Source organism: Saimiri boliviensis, chromosome 2 (assembly GCF_048565385.1).
Source record: "Saimiri boliviensis isolate mSaiBol1 chromosome 2, mSaiBol1.pri, whole genome shotgun sequence".
Taxonomy (NCBI): domain Eukaryota; kingdom Metazoa; phylum Chordata; class Mammalia; order Primates; family Cebidae; genus Saimiri; species Saimiri boliviensis.
In genome coordinates this window covers 143536134-143553706 of record NC_133450.1, presented here as the reverse complement: position 1 = coordinate 143553706, position 17573 = coordinate 143536134, and the positions used below count along the sequence as shown (strand labels likewise).

The window sequence follows — 17573 nt, the reverse complement described above, 5'->3', positions numbered from 1 at the left end:
TTCAGTAGATTATTTTTTTGGACGCCTCTGATAACATGCTAGGGGCACAAGGTTTCTGCAAAAGGCTCTAAAAGTACAGGCTGGAGGTGGTGACTCAGACCTGTAATCTCAGCACTTTGGGAGGCCCAGGTGGGAGGATCACTTGAGGTCAGGAATTCGAAACCCTCGTCATCGTGATAAAACCCTGTCTCTACTAAAAATACAAAAAAAAAGCCAGGTGTGGTGGCAGGCGCCTGTAATTCCCAACTACTCTGGAGGCAGAGCCAGGACAATGCTTGAATTCAGGAGGCAGAGGTTGCAGTGAGCCGAGATCGTGCCACTGCACTCCAGCCTGGGCAACAAGAGTGAAATTCCATCTCAAAAAAAAAAGTACGGCTGGGCACGGTGGCTCACGCCTGTAATCCCAACACTTTGGGAGGCCGAGGCAGGCAGATCACTAGGTTAGGTGTTCAAGACCAGCCTCACCAAAATCGTGAAACCCCGTCTCTACTAAAAATAACAAAATTTAGCCAGGCATGGTGGTGGGCACCTGCAATCCCAGCTACTCAGGAGGCTGAGGCAGGAGGCAGGGGTTGCAGTCAGCCCAGTCTGCACCACTGCACTCCAGCCTAGGCAAACAGAGCGAGACTCCAAATCAAAAAAAAAAAAAAAAAAAGTGCAACCACCGACCTGAAAGGCACGCACATGTGAACGGTAACAGGCACAGCCAAGCTCACCTCTCAGCATCCTCGCCTGCCTCAACTGTCCTCCCACAAACAGGTGAGGATGTGCCCCTCCCCCAAGCACTGGGCACAACTGATCTTTTTCATTTCACCCAACTCTCATCAGCAAAACAAAGGACGTCAGTATGTAACTTCCCTGATTACTACAGCTGCCGAGTGCCGCCTCGCACGTCCCTGGGAGCAGCCAATGTTTGTTTCCAGTGCTTGAAAAGTGGATGAGGGCTGCAGTGATTGCTTGGCCGGGGCTGGTCCTGGGGGAGTTCTTGTTAGGCTGGGCCATCCCCCCTACTTCCTCCCACCCCAAAGCCTTGAAACAAGGACTTCCCTCTCCCACTCACCCCACCCTTGCCTCCGCCAGGGCCCAGCAGATGGGGGAGGCCACCTTCCGGTTACAGAGAGGAAGCCTCCTCCTCAATTGTTCTTTGCACACTGAAGCTCAGGGCCCAGCTTCAGGAAGAGGCCACGTGGTCAACAGGAACATTCCCCCATGGCCTGTCCCCAGATCTGCTGGCGCTGAGCAAGACTGCTCAGGCAAGCAGCTTCAGGTCTTAGATGCTGCGACCACATCATAAAATGAGGCCCTCCTGAGCTCCTGGGGAGGACGCTGGGAGACAGCAGGTGGGAAGAGGCCCAAGGCAGCCATTCTCGGCGTCATCCCAGCACGGCTGGGTGGTAGCCAGAGGTCCCTCCAACCCTGCCCTGTCCTTTCCCACAAGCCTTTTTGTTTTTTGAGATGGGGTCTCACTCTGTTGCCCAGGCTGGAGTGCAGTGGTACGATCACAGCTCACGTGCGGCCTCAACCTCCCCGGGCTCAGGTGATACTCCCACCTCAGCCTCCCAAGTAACTGGGACTACAAGCACATACCACCGTGCCTGGCTAATTGTTTTGTGTTTTTTGTAGGGACAGGGTTTCATTGTGTTGTCCAGGCTGGTCACTGGCCTTCCGTAACACAGTGGCAGCACATGTCTCGACCAGAAAGACCCTCAGAGGTTTCATGGTCCAAGGCACTCATGCTAAAGAAAGGTATCTAAAACCCAGAGGAGGGATAATGTACCAACAGCAACAAGACTGCCTCCTTTCCGATGACTCTGACAGGCACCGTGTAATGAATAAGACATTATCAGTAATTATGATTGACAGCCATGGCATTGACAACTGCCATATATTAAGTGCTTGGTATACCTGAGATGCTGAGCTAAGCTCTTATCATCACAACTCTGAGGGAGGACTCATATTCCCATTTTATAGATGGGAACAGTGAGGCTTGGAAAGGTTAAGAGGCTGGCCCAAGGTTTGGGAGCTGGGGTTCCCACCCTTCTACACATGGGCATGGGGCAGTGTCCCTGTCAACCCAAAGGTTCTATCTGAGCTGCTCCCCTGCCTCCCTGCCAAGTCTTCCCTGTGGCAGAATCCTGAGCCATACACTGCCCCTGGACTTGGCCTTGGCTGTGGCTGTGGACCAGGTTCCCAGGGGGCTCCAGAGAAGGGCAAACCAGGGACAATGTGGAACTTCTCCCACACAGGCGAGAAATTGTGACTTGTCACTTAGGAGACTCTGTGCCAGCTGACAGGTGGCAGTTGAGGAATTGCGGGGGCCGGGCTGTGGAGGCAGGTGTCTCCAACAATTTGGAAGGGGGGGGTTGGCTTTTAAAGTGATGTGGGTTGGACCCAAAGCCATATAGAAACCTCTCATGCTGGCACAGAGAAACTCACCCTTTGCCAGCTCTGTCTGTAAAAGTCAGGATATTATTGAGATGGTTGTTTTTTGTTTTTTTTTTTTTAATTGTTCCATTTCAAATATTTCAGACCCAGAATGTCATTCTAAAAAGTTATCCTCCTGGCTTAGGGATTAATTTTAAGCAGGGATAACGTTTGGGGGTATTGTGGATTTCGGTTAAGTATTTGGAATTAACATTTTGGATACAAGCCCATTTGTGAAGAATGGAATCCCTAACCTAGCTCCTGCTACCTGGCTGTCCCTTCTCCAGCCGCAAAGCACAGGGCCTGGCTTTCATTTTAAGGATTTGAATTGTCTGGGTCTGGTATGTCTGGCCCTGACTGGGGACATGACTGATTGTCACAGCTTGCAGGGATGTGCTCCTGGCATGGAGTAGAGGCCAGGGATGCTGCCCAGCCCCCTGCCATGCACAGGACACCCCCCACCCGCACAAAGAATTACAGGACCCTGGGCCAGGCAGAGCAGAGGGACAGCTCTGGGTTGGTTGGGGTTCCTGGTCATCTCAACCACTGTTCCCTTTCCTTCACGCCACAAGGCTTAAAAACTTGGAAAATGGAAGTCATCACAGGAGGCCTGGGGCAAGGGAGACAGGGAGGAGGCTTTAAATCCCACCTAAGACTGGGTGTGGTGGCTCATGCCAGCCCTTTGGGAGGCTGACGTGGGCCAATCACCTGAGGTCAGGAGTTTGAGACCAGCCTGGCCAACGAGGTGAAACCCTGTCTCTACTTAAAATACAAAAATTAGCCCGGCGTGGTGGCATACACCTGTAATCCCAGCTACTCTGGAGGCTGGGGCAGGAGAATCACTTGAACCTGGGAGGTGGAGGTTGTAGTGAGCCAAGATTGGCACCACTGCACTCCAGCCTGGGTGACAAGAGTGAGACTCTTGCCTCAAAAAAAAAAAAAAAAAAAAAAAAAATTAAAAATTATAGGTAAATAAATAAATAAATCCCACCTAAATGCTTCTATTTCCATTCACCAAGGAGCTGAAGCAAGGCCACATCCTGGCCTTCTCCGTGAGCCCTTTGAGGGTGCAGGTTGAATCCGGGGCTCTGTTCTTTGCCAGCTCAGCCCCTTAGGACAATTCTGCTGTCCTAAGGACAAGGCAGCTGCCTCGTCTACGTCTCAGCCACGGGACGCTCACCCACACTGAGTGAATCCTCACAGACGCCTATGGGAAGTTCTCACCCTCACAGACAGACACCAAATGGAACCCCTGGGGCTGTCTCGCTGAAGCCTGGGGCCAGGACGCTGACCCCTTCTGCCCATCTGCTCCAAGCCGCCCCTCTCAGGGAGCCTCCAACTCCATCCCTTCCCTGGGGCTGGTCCTATCGCAACTGGGATTACACAGCCAGTGCACCCAGGGAGAATGAACTGGGTGGGACAGAGACTCCCTGCAGGGAAAGAGGAGTCCCGAGAGCAAGTATGAGCAAAGAGAAACGTCAGGGGCAGAAGGAAAGCAAGGAAAATGGCCTGGAGCCACTTTAAAATGTAAGCGCTTCGTGCGTGGCTTTAAAAAGTTTTAAACTCAGGAAGTGGGCCCTACGTGACAGGGAAAGACTTGGGCTGGGGAGAAAATTCGCTACATGGTGTGGTTGACATCTGTCCTAATTCTGTAGTTTTAGCCACTTGTGTCTGACGGAATAACAGTCACAATGAATACACTGCTAAGGACGATCCCCATCCCATCAGCGCCTGCAGTAAGTACTCACCACGAGCTTGGCGCAGGGCTGACAGCTTGGCCAATTTGGTTGGCTTGAGTGACTCTCACAATAAGCCATGGGGAAGGGGCTATTCCCAGCCCAGTTTGCAGATGTGTAAAGTGAGGCTCAGAGCAGTAAGGGGACTTGCCTAACGTCACACCCTGGAAAGTGGCAGAGTCTGGCCTCCCACCCAGATCGCCCTAGGAAGTCATGAGGACTGGCCCAAGGAGGGCAAGGTCGTCTCAGGTCTGAGAGTCAGACCTGGCTCCAGCCACATCACCCGCACCTAATCAGAGTCACCAGATGGAGAATAAGTCTTGGGCAGACATCGGAAGCCCGTGTGCAGAGATGGGGAAACTGAGGCTTGGAGTCTGTACCTCGGGCCAGGCCTGTTGCCTTCCCACCTCGAGCAGCACCGATCTCGTTAGAATCTAGCTCCCACTAATGCTCACATTTTTCCAAGTTCAGAAGAACCCACTGGCTTCCCTACCCCTTCTAGGGAAGAAACTAGGCTTAGCCCAAAACCCCTAAGAAAGCTTTTGTTTCTACAACTGTCCTGGATGCCTTCAAAGCCTGAGGAGGTTTCTGGGCTTAAGGGTTCTTCGAAAAGGTCCTCACTGCATAACTAAGAATCATGTTTCCCTGCTTAGAATAGAAAGGCAGCCCCCGGCCTGAACTGGATTACTAGCTGCTCTTGAGACGCAAAGGGCTTGGCACAGAAATCAGGCTGATGGAGAAGGCTGGTGAGAGCCTTCAGATGTGTCCCCCATGCATGTCTTTGGGATGGTCACAGTCACACCCTGGGTTTAAGGGTTGCTGTGAGCCTCATGTTTCCTTTAGAACTTCAGAATCATTAAGTGGAGAAGCCACAAGGCCTGGTGTCCCGCCATCCCCCACCCCTCTCATTTACAAGTGGCCCACGAGGTTCTCAAATCAAGTGATAAATTCCAATTCCTGTGAAATTCTCCTCTCTTTTCCCCACTTGCAAAACCGGGAAGTGATAACTGCACTGAGTGGACACCGAGAGAGGCTCTGGGAGTGTCTGCGGCCAGTCACGGGCTATGTGGCTTGGCTGCCCCCCGGGGCCTCCCTGGCTCTCTCCAAAGGGTCTTCACACTCAGAAACAGCTATTTTCACCACCTCTGTCTTAGGGTGACCCTTCAGGTTAATTCACTTTCCCAACTCTGTCTAAATGGAGTCCTTTTCATCCCGGGGACGGCTTTCTCTGGGTTCAGGAAGCAGGCCAGGAAAGGAGACCGAGGGTCCCAGTGTCTCCACAGGGACCTCCAGCAGTCTAGGCACACTCTGGAGACAGCTGGGGCTGCAGAGGAGAGGCTCCTCTTTGCTGTTCCTGTTAGGGCCCCGCTGGAGGGACACGGGAGTCGTCTGCATAAAGGGGCCTTCGACCTTGGAGACAGAAAGTGCTACCCTGTGAAACAAATCCAGCTTTTAAAACTAACTGTGCTCTCAAACACAGAGCTGTTTGGAACAGTGAAGCACTCCCCCCAGGTCCCGGAATACACCTGAAGCCACCAGAAAGATCACTGAGGCCCAATCGCAAAGCCCAGAACACACAGGTCCGGGAGTTGCAGAGGGCCTGAGGGTCTGCCCTGAGCCACCACAGAGCCAGAGCCTGGAGAGCAGCCCTGTAGTCTCTCTGGTGAACCCTGATGGCGCGGCCACTCTCCAGGCGGACGGCACACTTGCTTCACCAGGGAACACTGGGAGTAATGTTCCACTGCTTTCTCAGCATCTTGCAGGGAAGGACACAGGAACCCTGGGGAAGCAGTGGCAGGGTAGGGTGCAGGGCTATGACCCCAATCTGGATCCACAGGCAAACCCTTCAAGAAGCCACCAGGCCAAGGAGGCCACCTCCATACCTGCCTAAAGCTTCCCCCTGTCTCCATGGTATCTCCACCTTCCCCCCCCACCTATGGGCCACAACCAGGCCTCCAAGCTCCGCCACCCCTAGCAGTCCCCCATCCCCAGAGCTGACTGCCGGCTGTACTCACATGCCCTGCTCGCCATACTGGTTGTAGAACTCCATGTGGCTGCAGGCCTGGATCCAGCCAACGATCCAGGTTTCCTTCTTGGGGATGGGCGGCATGATCACCTGGGCCGAGGCCCGGAAGTGGGGTGTCCGGTAGCGGAGCACCACGCTGGAGGACTCATCGATGCTGGTGGGGACCGGGTCGATGGAGGCTTTCACATCAATCACCGTGATCCCTTCCCGGAAGACCCTGGCTTTGCCTCCGATGCTCTGAATACAGCCCATGGCACACAGGAGCGCTCTGATCTCCAGGGAAGGCCAGCAGTCACAGAGAAAACCAGGCATTGAAAGGACGTAGGCTGCAGGACCCAGCGCAGAAGGCGCTGCTCTCCAATCTCAACTTTCAAGACCGTTATCCATAGGATAGAAAACTCACTGAGTAGAGGGGGTTTGCATATATCACTACCGCGGCCTGTTTATAAATAAGGATTCTGCTGCATTTCAAGAGCCCTGGGCTCGCTCTTCTCGCAGTGGACAAAAATCGCCGATATTCTTTGGGTTAAAAAAAGAAAAGTTTGGAGTTTAATGAATAGTCATGTCGCTCTGACATCCAGCTCTTCTGTGCCTCACACGCGGGGACGGCAGCTCGCAGACACTCCCTGAAGTCTTCGGAGGAAGCAGGCGAGCGCCGGCAGATCATAAATAAGGAAGGCTCCGTCCCCGCGCGGTCGCGCCACCTTCGCTGCAGAAGCGCGACTTCCTGCCCTCCAGCCTTCCGCACGCGCTCCCTCCGGGCCCCGCACCCGCACGCGCCCGGCGCGGCCGAGTCAATTGCAGAGTAGTTTCCGTTCACCCGGCCTAGGTCCCGGCGCGCTCGGGGCGAGCGCCGACCCGCGGCTTCCAGGAGGGCTTCCAGGAGGCGAGCCCCGGACTCCGGCCGCTCGCCGGTGCCGGGGGAGTGGGACGCGGGTCCCCGTCTGCGCCCACTCGCGGGTGTGGGCCGGACGCCCCCACGCGGGCGCGCCGCGTCCCCTCGCCGCTGTCGCCTCCGGCCGCAGCCGCCTGCTTCGCTGCAGCCGCCGAGGACCTGGTGGGAGGTGGAAGGGACAGCGCGTCAAGGCCCGCCTCAAAGTTGAGCCGAACTTTGCTGCGGGGGGCGCGCGGGGGTGGCGACGCGTGTGCGCTGGGCGCGGGCTGCGGAGCTGACGGCGCAGCTCTGGGCGGTCTCCCCGGAGGCGGCGGCCCTCCCCCCACCCCGCCCGCCCCGTCAGTGGCAGCCGCACGACCGCACGCGCCAGCGAATAATCGCCACCCGTGACATCTCCGCTGACACCCTCCCGGCCGGGGGCGGGGTGGGCGGCGAGCAACTGCCGCTGCAGGGGGCGGCGAGCACTTGCCCTACGCTGCCCTCGCCGCCACGCCGCCAGCGCCAGGCGCCCCTTCCCACCCGGGTCCCTCTGGCCCCTGGGCGCAGGGCCACCCACCAGGGCCGTCTGATCCGGCGGGCGCTCCGTTCCCGGCCAGGGTCTCTCGGTCCTCAGAGAGCGTAGTGCCCCTGCCCCGCCGCGTCGGGCGCCTCCGCGGACCCTCTCTGGCCGAGAGCAGCCCCGGGTCCCCGCGCGTCGGGCGCGCTCGCCGCTGCCGGGGAACTTTGGCGCGCACGCCCCCACCCGGGCGGCGCCGCCGACTCACCTGCCCCGGGGCCGCTCCGCTGGCCCGGGCCGCCGCCCTCCGGACGCCCCTGACCCCGGCGCGGGCAGGCTCTCGGGGCGCCCGCGCCCGCCCACCCCCTTCCCCGGGCACTGTCCCTCGGCTCTACAGGGGTCTGGGGCCGGCGTGGGCGTCCCCGGCCCCCACCCTCGGCCGGCCGGGGCTTCGGGGAGCGGCCGGGGGCGGAGGGCTGAGGCTCGGGGCTCTCTCGCCCCCACCCCGCGCGCCTCCTTTATTTTATGATCATGGTGAGCGCGCTGTCGCCGCTCAGCCCCGCCGCCGCGCCGCAGCCGCCTGGCGCGCCCCGCTCTGCCTCGCTCTGCTGCAGCATCGGAAAGGCAACCGGGTCAAACTTTGCAGAAACTCGGCCCCTGCGCGGGCCCGGCCCCCGCGTCCGCTCGCCGCCGCCGGCCGAGCGCAGCCGGCGCACGCAGGGACCGCCGCCCGCTCGCCAGCCCTGCGGGGATGCAGGTCCGCAGGCGGCGGGGCGGCGGCGGCGGCGGCGGCGGCGGCGGCGGCGGCGGCGGCGGCTAGCGGGCGCCGCCTCCTCCTCCCCGCCCGCCAGGCTCTCCACCCTCGCTCCCCGCACACAGCCCGCCCTCCCCTTAGTAATCTCTCGCTCCCCCTCGCTCCCTCTCTCTGCAGCTGCCGGGGGAGCTGAGCCTCTCTTTGCAAAAACGACATTTCCTTTTTGACCAGCTCCGGGAATTCTGGGTAGTGTAGTTCCGCTGCTGTCTCGGAGCCAGGTGGGCTGCTCCCGATGCCCTTTGAACTCTCCGGACTAGCGGCTTTCTGGGACTCCGAGCGCACGCAGAAGGGCTGCCCTGCCCTGGGTTTCCTGGCCGCAGGGAGACAGTGGCTTGGTGGAGACAGCGCGGGGGCTTTGTAGGCTGCAGGGCTGGGAAGGTGGCGGGGGAGGGGAGAGAAGTTTGGGGAGAGGTTAAGTCCCCTCCTGCAGCTCTGCTGGCTGCCTGTTGGACGCCAGCTGTGTGATGAGCGCTGTACCCCATCGTTTCAGCCACCATCGGCCTCCCTGTGGAGGGACATTGTGATGATGTGCACTCCACAGCGCAGGTATCCAGAGCTGAGCAGCTGGGGGATTTACCCAAGGTCCTCAACCCCCGCTCAGGTGTTCCGGCTGAGACTGGGAATCCACTGGTCCCAGTGCAGGCGCTCATAAGGAGCATGAGGCCGGACAGCCATGGGAAAGCTATGAACCCCACCCCCACCTTGCAACTACACCTAGGGGAAGCCTAAGCAATTTGTGATATAAGGACATCTGGCAGCCACGTTAAAGCCACACTCCACATACTCTTCGTCCCCACCCCATCCCCATGACTCTGACTTGCACAGGTGCCCAGAGCTGATTCAGGGCAGTGAATCCCAGGGCACACTGGGGTGCTTCCAGCGAATCCCAGAGCATGCCGAATTCGTGAGGGTGGGCTGGAGGGGCTGAAGGGCTGGCCACTCTGATGTCTCTCCTTTGATGAGTGAACAGCTAGGCCATCTCACAGCAGCACTGGCTCAGCCATGGAGCAGGAAGTGGCTGGCTAGGGTGGCCTCCGCCTCTCACCCAGCCACACCCTCACCCAGCACTGCTATCGACCCATGTCCCCAGCTAGTGAGGAGGTGGTCCCTTTCCAGGTCAGCTAGTAGGTCCTTATCCCTAGTCTCACTGACTCCAGCCAAGGCAGGGGAGCCAAGCCAGTGCCACAGAGGCGGCCCCTTTGGCCTGTTGGACACAGCAGAACCCCAGACAGCACACGGATTCCATAAGGGCCCCTCATAAATGTCCATCTCCAGGAAGATGTCTTCCCTGGCCTCTTCACCATGTGAAGCGACCTCTCCCCTCCATGAACCAACAGCCCCACAAAAAGTCCCCTCTGGCACGCACAGGGACTTCCACACCTCTTGTGAGGTCAGATAATGATTGTGCTACTCAGTTTATGTGTAGGGAAGATATTCACTTTTGAGTTGTCTGTCTCGTTTGCCAACTCTTGTCACCCTGACAGCCTGGCCAGCGTGCTCTGTGAGGGTAGGAACGCTGTCCTGGAAATGAGGTGACAAGTTCAAGTGCTCCATGAACAGGGGGAGAGATGCACATCCCTCATGTGGAAAGGGCAGGGGCCAGAGCACTGAACTGCCTCCTGAGCAGTGAAGCTGTTGGAGGATGCTTTCCCGGAGGTGGGCTTCTCTCAAGTGCCCCCCAGCCTCAGCCCTGGGCTCCGCCAGGGTTTGTGAAGCACCCAGGATGTGTCAGGTACTACACTGAGCAGGCACTGTCTCTTCTATCCTTGACCTTGGCACTGCGCGGTGGGCTCCACAGACAGAGAAACCCAGAGATCAGGGGACTGCGACTTCTCAGAGGCGGGATGCCAGCCCAGATCTGACCAGCTCCAAAGCCCACATTCAACTCCTTCACCAAGCACACCCCACTTGCCAGCCAGGGCCAGCCCCTTGGCGCCATGATGGGAGCACTAGGAAGTCCTATGGGCAGAGGTGTGTGGGTGTCCACACAGTGAGGACTTGCTAAGTAGAAGACCCCTCTCCCTTAATCTGCTCCCCCTTGACATCACCCCTGCAGAGGACCTCATCTCAGTCTGCTGGAGAAGGGACCAGGCAGCATCAGTGCATGGCCCAGTGTGCCGGCTTTGAGCTGGGGGGGCAGCTCCCCCAGGGCAGCTCTGCCAGGCCAAGGGTGTGAATGGCATCAGCTCCTGCATGCACTCCCTGCCCTGGCTCCTGAAGCACCCACCAGGGTTCTGGCGGCTTCCCCAGCTCTCGGCCTCTTCGGCCCTGCGACTTCCCCACACAGCCCTTCCTCCCGCTCAGCATTTTCCGGAGCTCTGTGGGTGTTGGGCACAGACCCACGGCAGCCTCAGCATATGTGGAAGGCTCATGACGCGTCCACACTCATGTGAAGCGCCGGCATCTGCAGAGCAGAGGAAGGGGACATGCGTTTGAGTCATTGTCCAATAGCACGGGCACTCCCATTGCTCCCAGGCCCCTTTCTCCTCCCCCAGGCCTCAGGATCCCCGAGAAGAGAGGTGGGGAGACACGGCCCCAGCCCCCACCCGGGGTGGTGAACAGTGGGATGGCAATTTGGGAGCTCAGTGTTGTCCGTGGGAGGACAAGGTCCTCAATTCCTGGCACACTGGCACAGAGAATTCATGAAAACCCAAAGCCACACAGCAAGTCAGAAGTAGAAACAACACAGACCCCATCCAACTGTATTTGAACGCAGGCCAAAACCAGCCCAGGGCCCTGGGAGGTCTGCAGAAAGAGCCCGCTGCACTGTCTCCTTGCAGGCGTCACCGTGAACTGGGGCTTTGCACAGCATCTTCATGGCTTTCCACAGTGATCCCAGGAGACGGACCCTGTCAACATCCCATTCTACAGATGAGGACACTGACGCCTGGTGAAGAGGGGAGTGGGGGATGGAACCAGGCGGCCTGGCTCGAAGACTCAGAGGCTGGGTGACTCGGAGGCAGCGGGTGCATTCATCAGCGTTCCCTGCAGTATAGGGACCTTGTTTTCAGTGGCCACCAGTGACAGTCTGGAGGCTCTTTCTCTCTCATGGACCACTCTGCATTCAGAGTTGCAGCGAGTCCTCCAAGGGCTCACCACCTCCAAGGGTGGGGTCATCATGAGGCCAGAAAGCCATCCCACCGGAGGGGGAAGTTCTTGTTCTGCAGCTGGAAATGTTCAATGCTAGAATTCTATTGCCCTAGGAGACAGTGTTCTCTCCCCGACTGGTTGGGACCAGACCGAAAGCCAGTGATGAAGCTTGGAATGTCCACAGGGAGGTGGGTGGGGCCAGAGAGCCAGGCAGGTGGCTGGAGGTGGGGGACATCGAGAGACTAGGTGGAGGATGGAGGCCCAGGGCACATCTGGCATCCCTGACCTGCCTCGCTGGGGCAGGGGACAAAGTGGACTTTGGCCAGGGGAGTAGGGACCAGATCTCAGAGAGCACTGGTCCAGCAGCCTCCCTACGGGTGGGGAGCAGAGGCTCAGTGAAGCCCTCTGGGGAGGCCTCCTTCACTAGCACCCGGATCTTTTGGCTCCCCACTCGGTGAGGGTGTCACTCTCCACAGAGGGCCATGGTGCCACATGGGGATGGCAGGGCATGGGGCAGGGGCTTCAGAACGCTGCTTGTGGTGGCTGTGTATCTGGAGACTGGGGCCTTTCTAGCCGAAGCTCAGAACCACATGGCTTCCAGGGCAAGTTAGCCTTGGGGCTTCTCTGCTCAAGTTCATTCCTTCCCCAGTGGACCGCTGGGCCAGGCACTGGGAAGACACAGCAGAGGGGTCATAACCAAGCCCAGACAACAGCACTCACATCCCTGTGCCAGAGAGGCCGGGATAATGCCAGGAGCCATGAATGCGGTATTACTTATCATAAATAATAAACAGGTACACACTGATACTCAAAAGGGTTGTGAGTGAGCATGGATGGCTACAGGAGGTATGTAAGTTGCTTCAATGTGTGTGTGTCCGTGCTGAGCTGGGGGAAGGGTGCGTGCACCAGGGCTGTGGGGTGTGAGGGGTGTACTGCAGTGGGTTAGGGTGTGTGGGGGGATGTGCGTGTGTGTGATGGTGAGTATGCATCTGTGTGTGAGGCTATATTTGACAGTTGTGTGTGACTGCGTGGGTGTGTATGCGTGTGTCCATGTCAGTGTATGTGCCTGCATGCCATGTGGATAGATGTGTGTGTCCGTGTGTGTATGGGGTGTGTAATGGTGTGAATGAGCATATGTGGTGTGGGTGTCGATGAGCAAGTGTGTGCAAGTTGTGTATCACCGGGTGTGTATTGTGTGAGGGGATGAAAGCGGGGGGGGGGAGGATGTGTTTAAGTGTGTGTTCTGGTTGTGTGGGTGTGTTCATGTGTGTGGGTGTGCAGATGTGTGTCTGTGAACTGGTGTGAGTGTGGGTGAGCACATCTGTATGTGTGCATGAGTGTGAGTGTGCAAGTGCGGGTGTGTCGGGTGTGAGTGTGGGGCTGAGTCCGAGGCTCTGAGGCTGAATCGAGGTCCGGAAGGGGCAGGTACGGACTGTCGTTCCTCGCTGTCCACCGAGGGTCCCAGGTAGGGCTCCCGGCCTCGCACACCACCCCCTCCCTGCAACCCCTCACCACCCTCCACTCTAGCTCTGGCCCGGCTTCCCTATCCTCCTGGAGGTTTCTGGGAGCCTAGGGCTACGGTCCTGAGCGCCTATCGTCTTCCCTCCCGGGGCGCGCATCTGAAGGCACAGTCTCCAGCCCAGGCCCGGGCTCGGCACCCCAAGGCCCGCACCGCCCCGCCCACTCTGACGCCGACTGTCTGCATCCCCTCACCACCAGTCCCACCCAGCAGCCTCGGTCGGAGGGGTCAGAAGTCCACATGCAGGAGATGCAAGTAGGGGGAAGCGGACTGCTCCGCAGGGCCCGGGGTGCACCGCCCCCCAACACACCCCGCGATCCCAGCCCCCCTCCGCCCGCCCGGGAAGGACGGAGGGGGCGGCTTCGGATCGGGTGCGGCACTGGGAGTTCTCCAAGGTGCTAAAATAAACCAAGCGAAGGATCAGGTTTCCCGACCAAAATAACCCAGGAGCGGCCTAAGAAATGCGAACTGAGAAAGCGATCCGGGCGGGAGGCGGGAGTGAGAAACGCTTTCCGCGGGGCTCCCTTGAGCTCCTGGCAGGGGACCCCGCGGCGGACCCTCCCTCCTCTCCCCTGCAGCTGCCAGCCCGCCGGCCACACCCAGAATGAACTTCTCACCCACTCCCTCCCCTTCCTTTCTGCCGACAGTCCCCCAGTAGTGTCCGACTGGCCATCGTCTTTGATAACCAGGTGTGTAGCAGGTTCGAGCCCAGCTCAGTCATTCTACCATGAGCCAGGCACTGCCTGAGCACTTGGGTCCCACCAGTGAACAAATAGTCCCTGCCCCAGGGACTAGCTTTTTGCTAGCAGGACACAGACCCCAAACACTCTCACAGAATAAAGAGGTGAGACTATCCTGTGTCAGAAAGGGATATGGGCTTTGAAAAAAATTAAAAAAAGAGAGAGAGAGAGAAAGGCTGCCGCGGTGGCTGACACCTGTGATCCCAGCACTTTGGGAGGCCGACGCCGGGTTGCCTGCGCTCTGAAGTTCAAGACCAGCCTGGGCAACCTGGCAAGACCCCCGTCTCTACTAAAAATACAAAAAACTAGCTGGGTGTGGTGGTGTGCACCTGTAGTCCCAGCTACTTGGGAAACTGAGGCAAGAGAATCACTTGAACCAGGAGGTGGAGATTGCAGTGAGCTGAGATAACACCACTACACTCCAGCCTGGGCGACAGAGCAAGACCCTGTTTCAAACAAAAACAGAAACAAAAAAATGGCAGAGAGCAGGAGAGGGAAGAGGGCGAGGGACAGGGGGGTGAGGTTTGACTCTTGGGGCTGCCTGCTGGCTCGCGCAGTGGCCTGGCTAGATCTCCTCAACTCTGAGCTTCAGTTTTCTCCTTTGTGTGAAGGGCATGGAACGCCTGTCTGTGAAGTTTCTGTGCTGGTTACACTGAGTGACATAAGGGCGTGCACTTTGCTCCAAGCTTGGCACAAGCATAGCAAGGGTGAGGTATAAGCCAGTGATAAATATACATGTTCATATCTGTGGTAACTCTGTCTTAAATGCTTAAAGACAGAAAGCAAGTGTCTGCAATGTCCAAATGGCTCCAGGCACCAAAAGCTGCCAGAAAACTCCTGCTGGGTAGTAAGAGAGAGGTAGTCCTGCCAGATGGTTAAGGCTTTCGGCTGAGCTTTGGAGCTGAATCCTTGTACCAGCCGTGGGCCCTGGCAAACTGCTTCACTCCCAGCCCACCTCTCAGCAATCGATCTTTGGAACAAGGCCCTGGGTGAAGCTCGGGAGAGGCCTAGTGAGCTGTGGGGACCAGGCCACCAAGGTCATCTTTGCTTTTCTCATTGGTCCTTCCATGGGGCTCGGCACATTTCAGCATCAAGAGGTGTTGGTAAAGGCTGGGCATGGTGGCCAATGCCTGTAATCCCAGCTCTTTGGGAGGCCAAGGTGGGTGGATTGCTTGATCTCACGAACGCAAGGCCAGCCTGTGCAACAGTGAAACTTCATTTCTATGAAAAATAGAAAAATTGGCCAGCGTGGTGGCACATGTCTATAGTACCAGCTACTTGGGAGGCTGAGGTGAGGGGATCCCTTAAGCCTGGGAGGTGGAGGTTGCAGTGAGCCAAGATTATGCCACTGCACTCCACCCGGGCAACAGAGCAAGACTCTATCTCAAAAAGAAACAAAGAAAGAAAGGAAGAAAGAGAGAGAGAGAGAGAAAGAAAAAGAAGAAAGAAAGAAAGAAAAAGTATTGGTGAGTGAATGAGTGAAATTGAATGAGTAAGTAAATGAGTGACAGATGAGGCCAAGCAGGCAGAGAACAGAGAAGCCACGGGACATGTGGCCAATAGGACAGCTTGCAGGCTCAGAGTCAGAGGGACTGGCCTGCCTCAGTCCCAGCTTTGGCCCTAGCCAGCTGTGTGACCTCACAAGTGACATCACCAATCTGGGCCTGCACCTGCAGCTCTAATGTGGGAAGAGGGTGGTTGCACTTGCCTTGTCAACCAGGAGTGCCTGTGGCCCCATCCTGCCTTCCCATGTCTGGGCGCTACAGTAGGTGGTTTGTGTGAGCCCACCAGATCCCATGGGGATCCCTCCCAGCATGGTCTCAGCCATCCCACCTTGACTACTTGTTTCTTTTTTTCTTTTTTGGGGGTAGGCGGGGGTTGAGACAGAGTTTCGCTCTTGTCACCCAGGTTGGAGTGCAATAGCACGATCTTGGCTCACTGCAACCTCCGTCTCCAGGGTTCAAGTGATTCTCCTGCCTCAGCCTCCCGAGTAGCTGGGGTTACAGGCATGTGCCACCACACCTGGCTAATTTTTGTATTTTTAGTAGAGACGGGGTTTCACCACATTGGCCAGGCTGGTCTCAAACTCCTGACCTCAGGTGATCTGCCCACCACGGCCTCCCAAAGCACCAGGATTATAGGCAGAGCCACTGCGCCTGGCCTTGACCACTTGTTTCTATCTTCCTTTAGTGCACAGGGATATATGCAGAAGGATGGCCATCCTAGAGTAGTTTTTGAATCGTTACACAATAGAAACAACAAAATATCCACTAATGGGGGCTAGTTACATAAATTCTGACCCATCCATGTGACAATATGTCAGGCAGCCTTTTAAAAAATAATAGGGCGTCATGGAGACATGGCCAGATTTATATTGTGAAGTGAAAAGGGGAGGTTGTTTTTCAGAAGAATGTATAATGTCATCATACGTTTTAAATGTATATTTTGGGCAAGGCACAATGACTTACATCTGTAATCCCAGCACGAGGCAGGCAGACCACTTGAAGTCAGGAGTTCAAGATCAGCCTGGCCAACGTGGATTGAAACCCCATCTCTACCAAAAAATACAAAAGCTAGCTGGGCATGGCGGTGCGTGCCTATAGTCCCAGCTATATGGGAGGCTGAGGCATGAGACTCACTTGAAACCAGGAGGCAGAGATGGCAGTGAGCCAAGATCACGTCACTACACTCCAACCTGGGTAAGAGAGTGAGATCCCATCTCAAAAACTAACAATGATAATAATAAAATGCATATTTTGTGTATATTATATACGATAGAGATATAATTTATTTAGTATATATTATTTTCTAATTATTAAAGTAATGCCTGGTTGATGCAAAATATTTTAGTAATTGGAAGTGAGACAAGTGAGAACCCCTTTATATCCTGACCACCCTCATGTTAACACTGGGTGGGAGAATGAGACCTGTATCAATTGTGTGTGTGGAATTTATTACAGTATGTAACACTTGGATAGTAAGAAAAAATAAGGCTACTGGTAAAAAATTATACTGTTTAATAAATTGGCTAATTATTTTGTGAATACGTGTCCTGTATCCTGTATGCCCAACTAGACTGCAAGATCAACGATGGGAAAAGATCCGTAACAACATCGAATAAATGAATGAATGGATGAATGGATGGATGGATGGATGGATGGATGGATGAATTCTCAGTCTCTTGGGAAGTGAGACGGTGTGGGCCATGGTGGGTGCTTATAAAGCTTTGTGGAAGCCAGGCACTGCGGCTCATCCTTGTAATCCTAACACTTTGGGAGGAGGAGGCAAGAAGAACACTTGAGCCCAGGGGTTCAAGAGCAGCTGGGCAATACAGTAAGACCTCACATCTAAAAAAACAAAATTAAAATAAAGGCTTGTAGGTTGAGGCAACCAGGAGTGTCTGTGGTCCCATCGTTCCTTTCTTTGTCTGGGTGCTACAGTGGGTGGTTCAGCTTGCTTGCTTCTCAGCTACCTGAGAATGTGAAGAAAGTCACCCCTCCCCACCCATAGGAAGGAGAGGAGCACGTCTCATAGTTCTGGGGGAAGTCACCAAAACTATCATGGACAGAAAGAACCCTTTACACAATCTTCTTGCCAGCCCTCAAAGGCGAAAATGGGCTTGGAAAGGCTGAAGAACTTGCCTGGGGTCACTCAACTGGAGGTGGCTGAGCTAGGGTTTGAACCTGGGGCTGTCCTATCGCAGACTTTATGTCTTAACAACTGCTAGGCAGGAGCCACATTGGACCCCATGGCCCCACCAGGGCGAGGCCCAGTGTGGCTCTCAGAACCTGCCAGCAACTCAAGCCAGGTGAAATGCTGACACAGCCTCTGGG

General features: G+C 56.4%; 1 protein-coding gene across 10 annotated transcripts in view; it reads right to left on the bottom strand.

The window, feature by feature from the left end:
• Positions 1 to 8444, bottom strand: part of FAM78A (family with sequence similarity 78 member A) — a 39575-nt gene extending 31131 nt beyond the window's left edge. For 8 of the 10 annotated variants that reach the window (XR_012516513.1, XR_012516515.1, XR_012516511.1 and 5 more), the window contains exons 1-2: positions 7638 to 8444; positions 6176 to 7240 (exon numbers count right to left, since the gene is read on the bottom strand). Coding sequence is in view for 2 of the 10 variants with exons in the window: in XM_039461531.2 (XP_039317465.1) it covers positions 6176 to 6498 (323 nt within the window). In the remaining 8 variants the exon portion in view is untranslated. Of the gene's footprint in view, positions 1 to 6175; positions 7241 to 7637 lie in introns of those variants that run through there. The other 2 variants (XM_039461532.2, XM_074394611.1) reach the window with 2 other exon arrangements.
• Positions 8445 to 17573: the final 9129 nt, after the last annotated feature.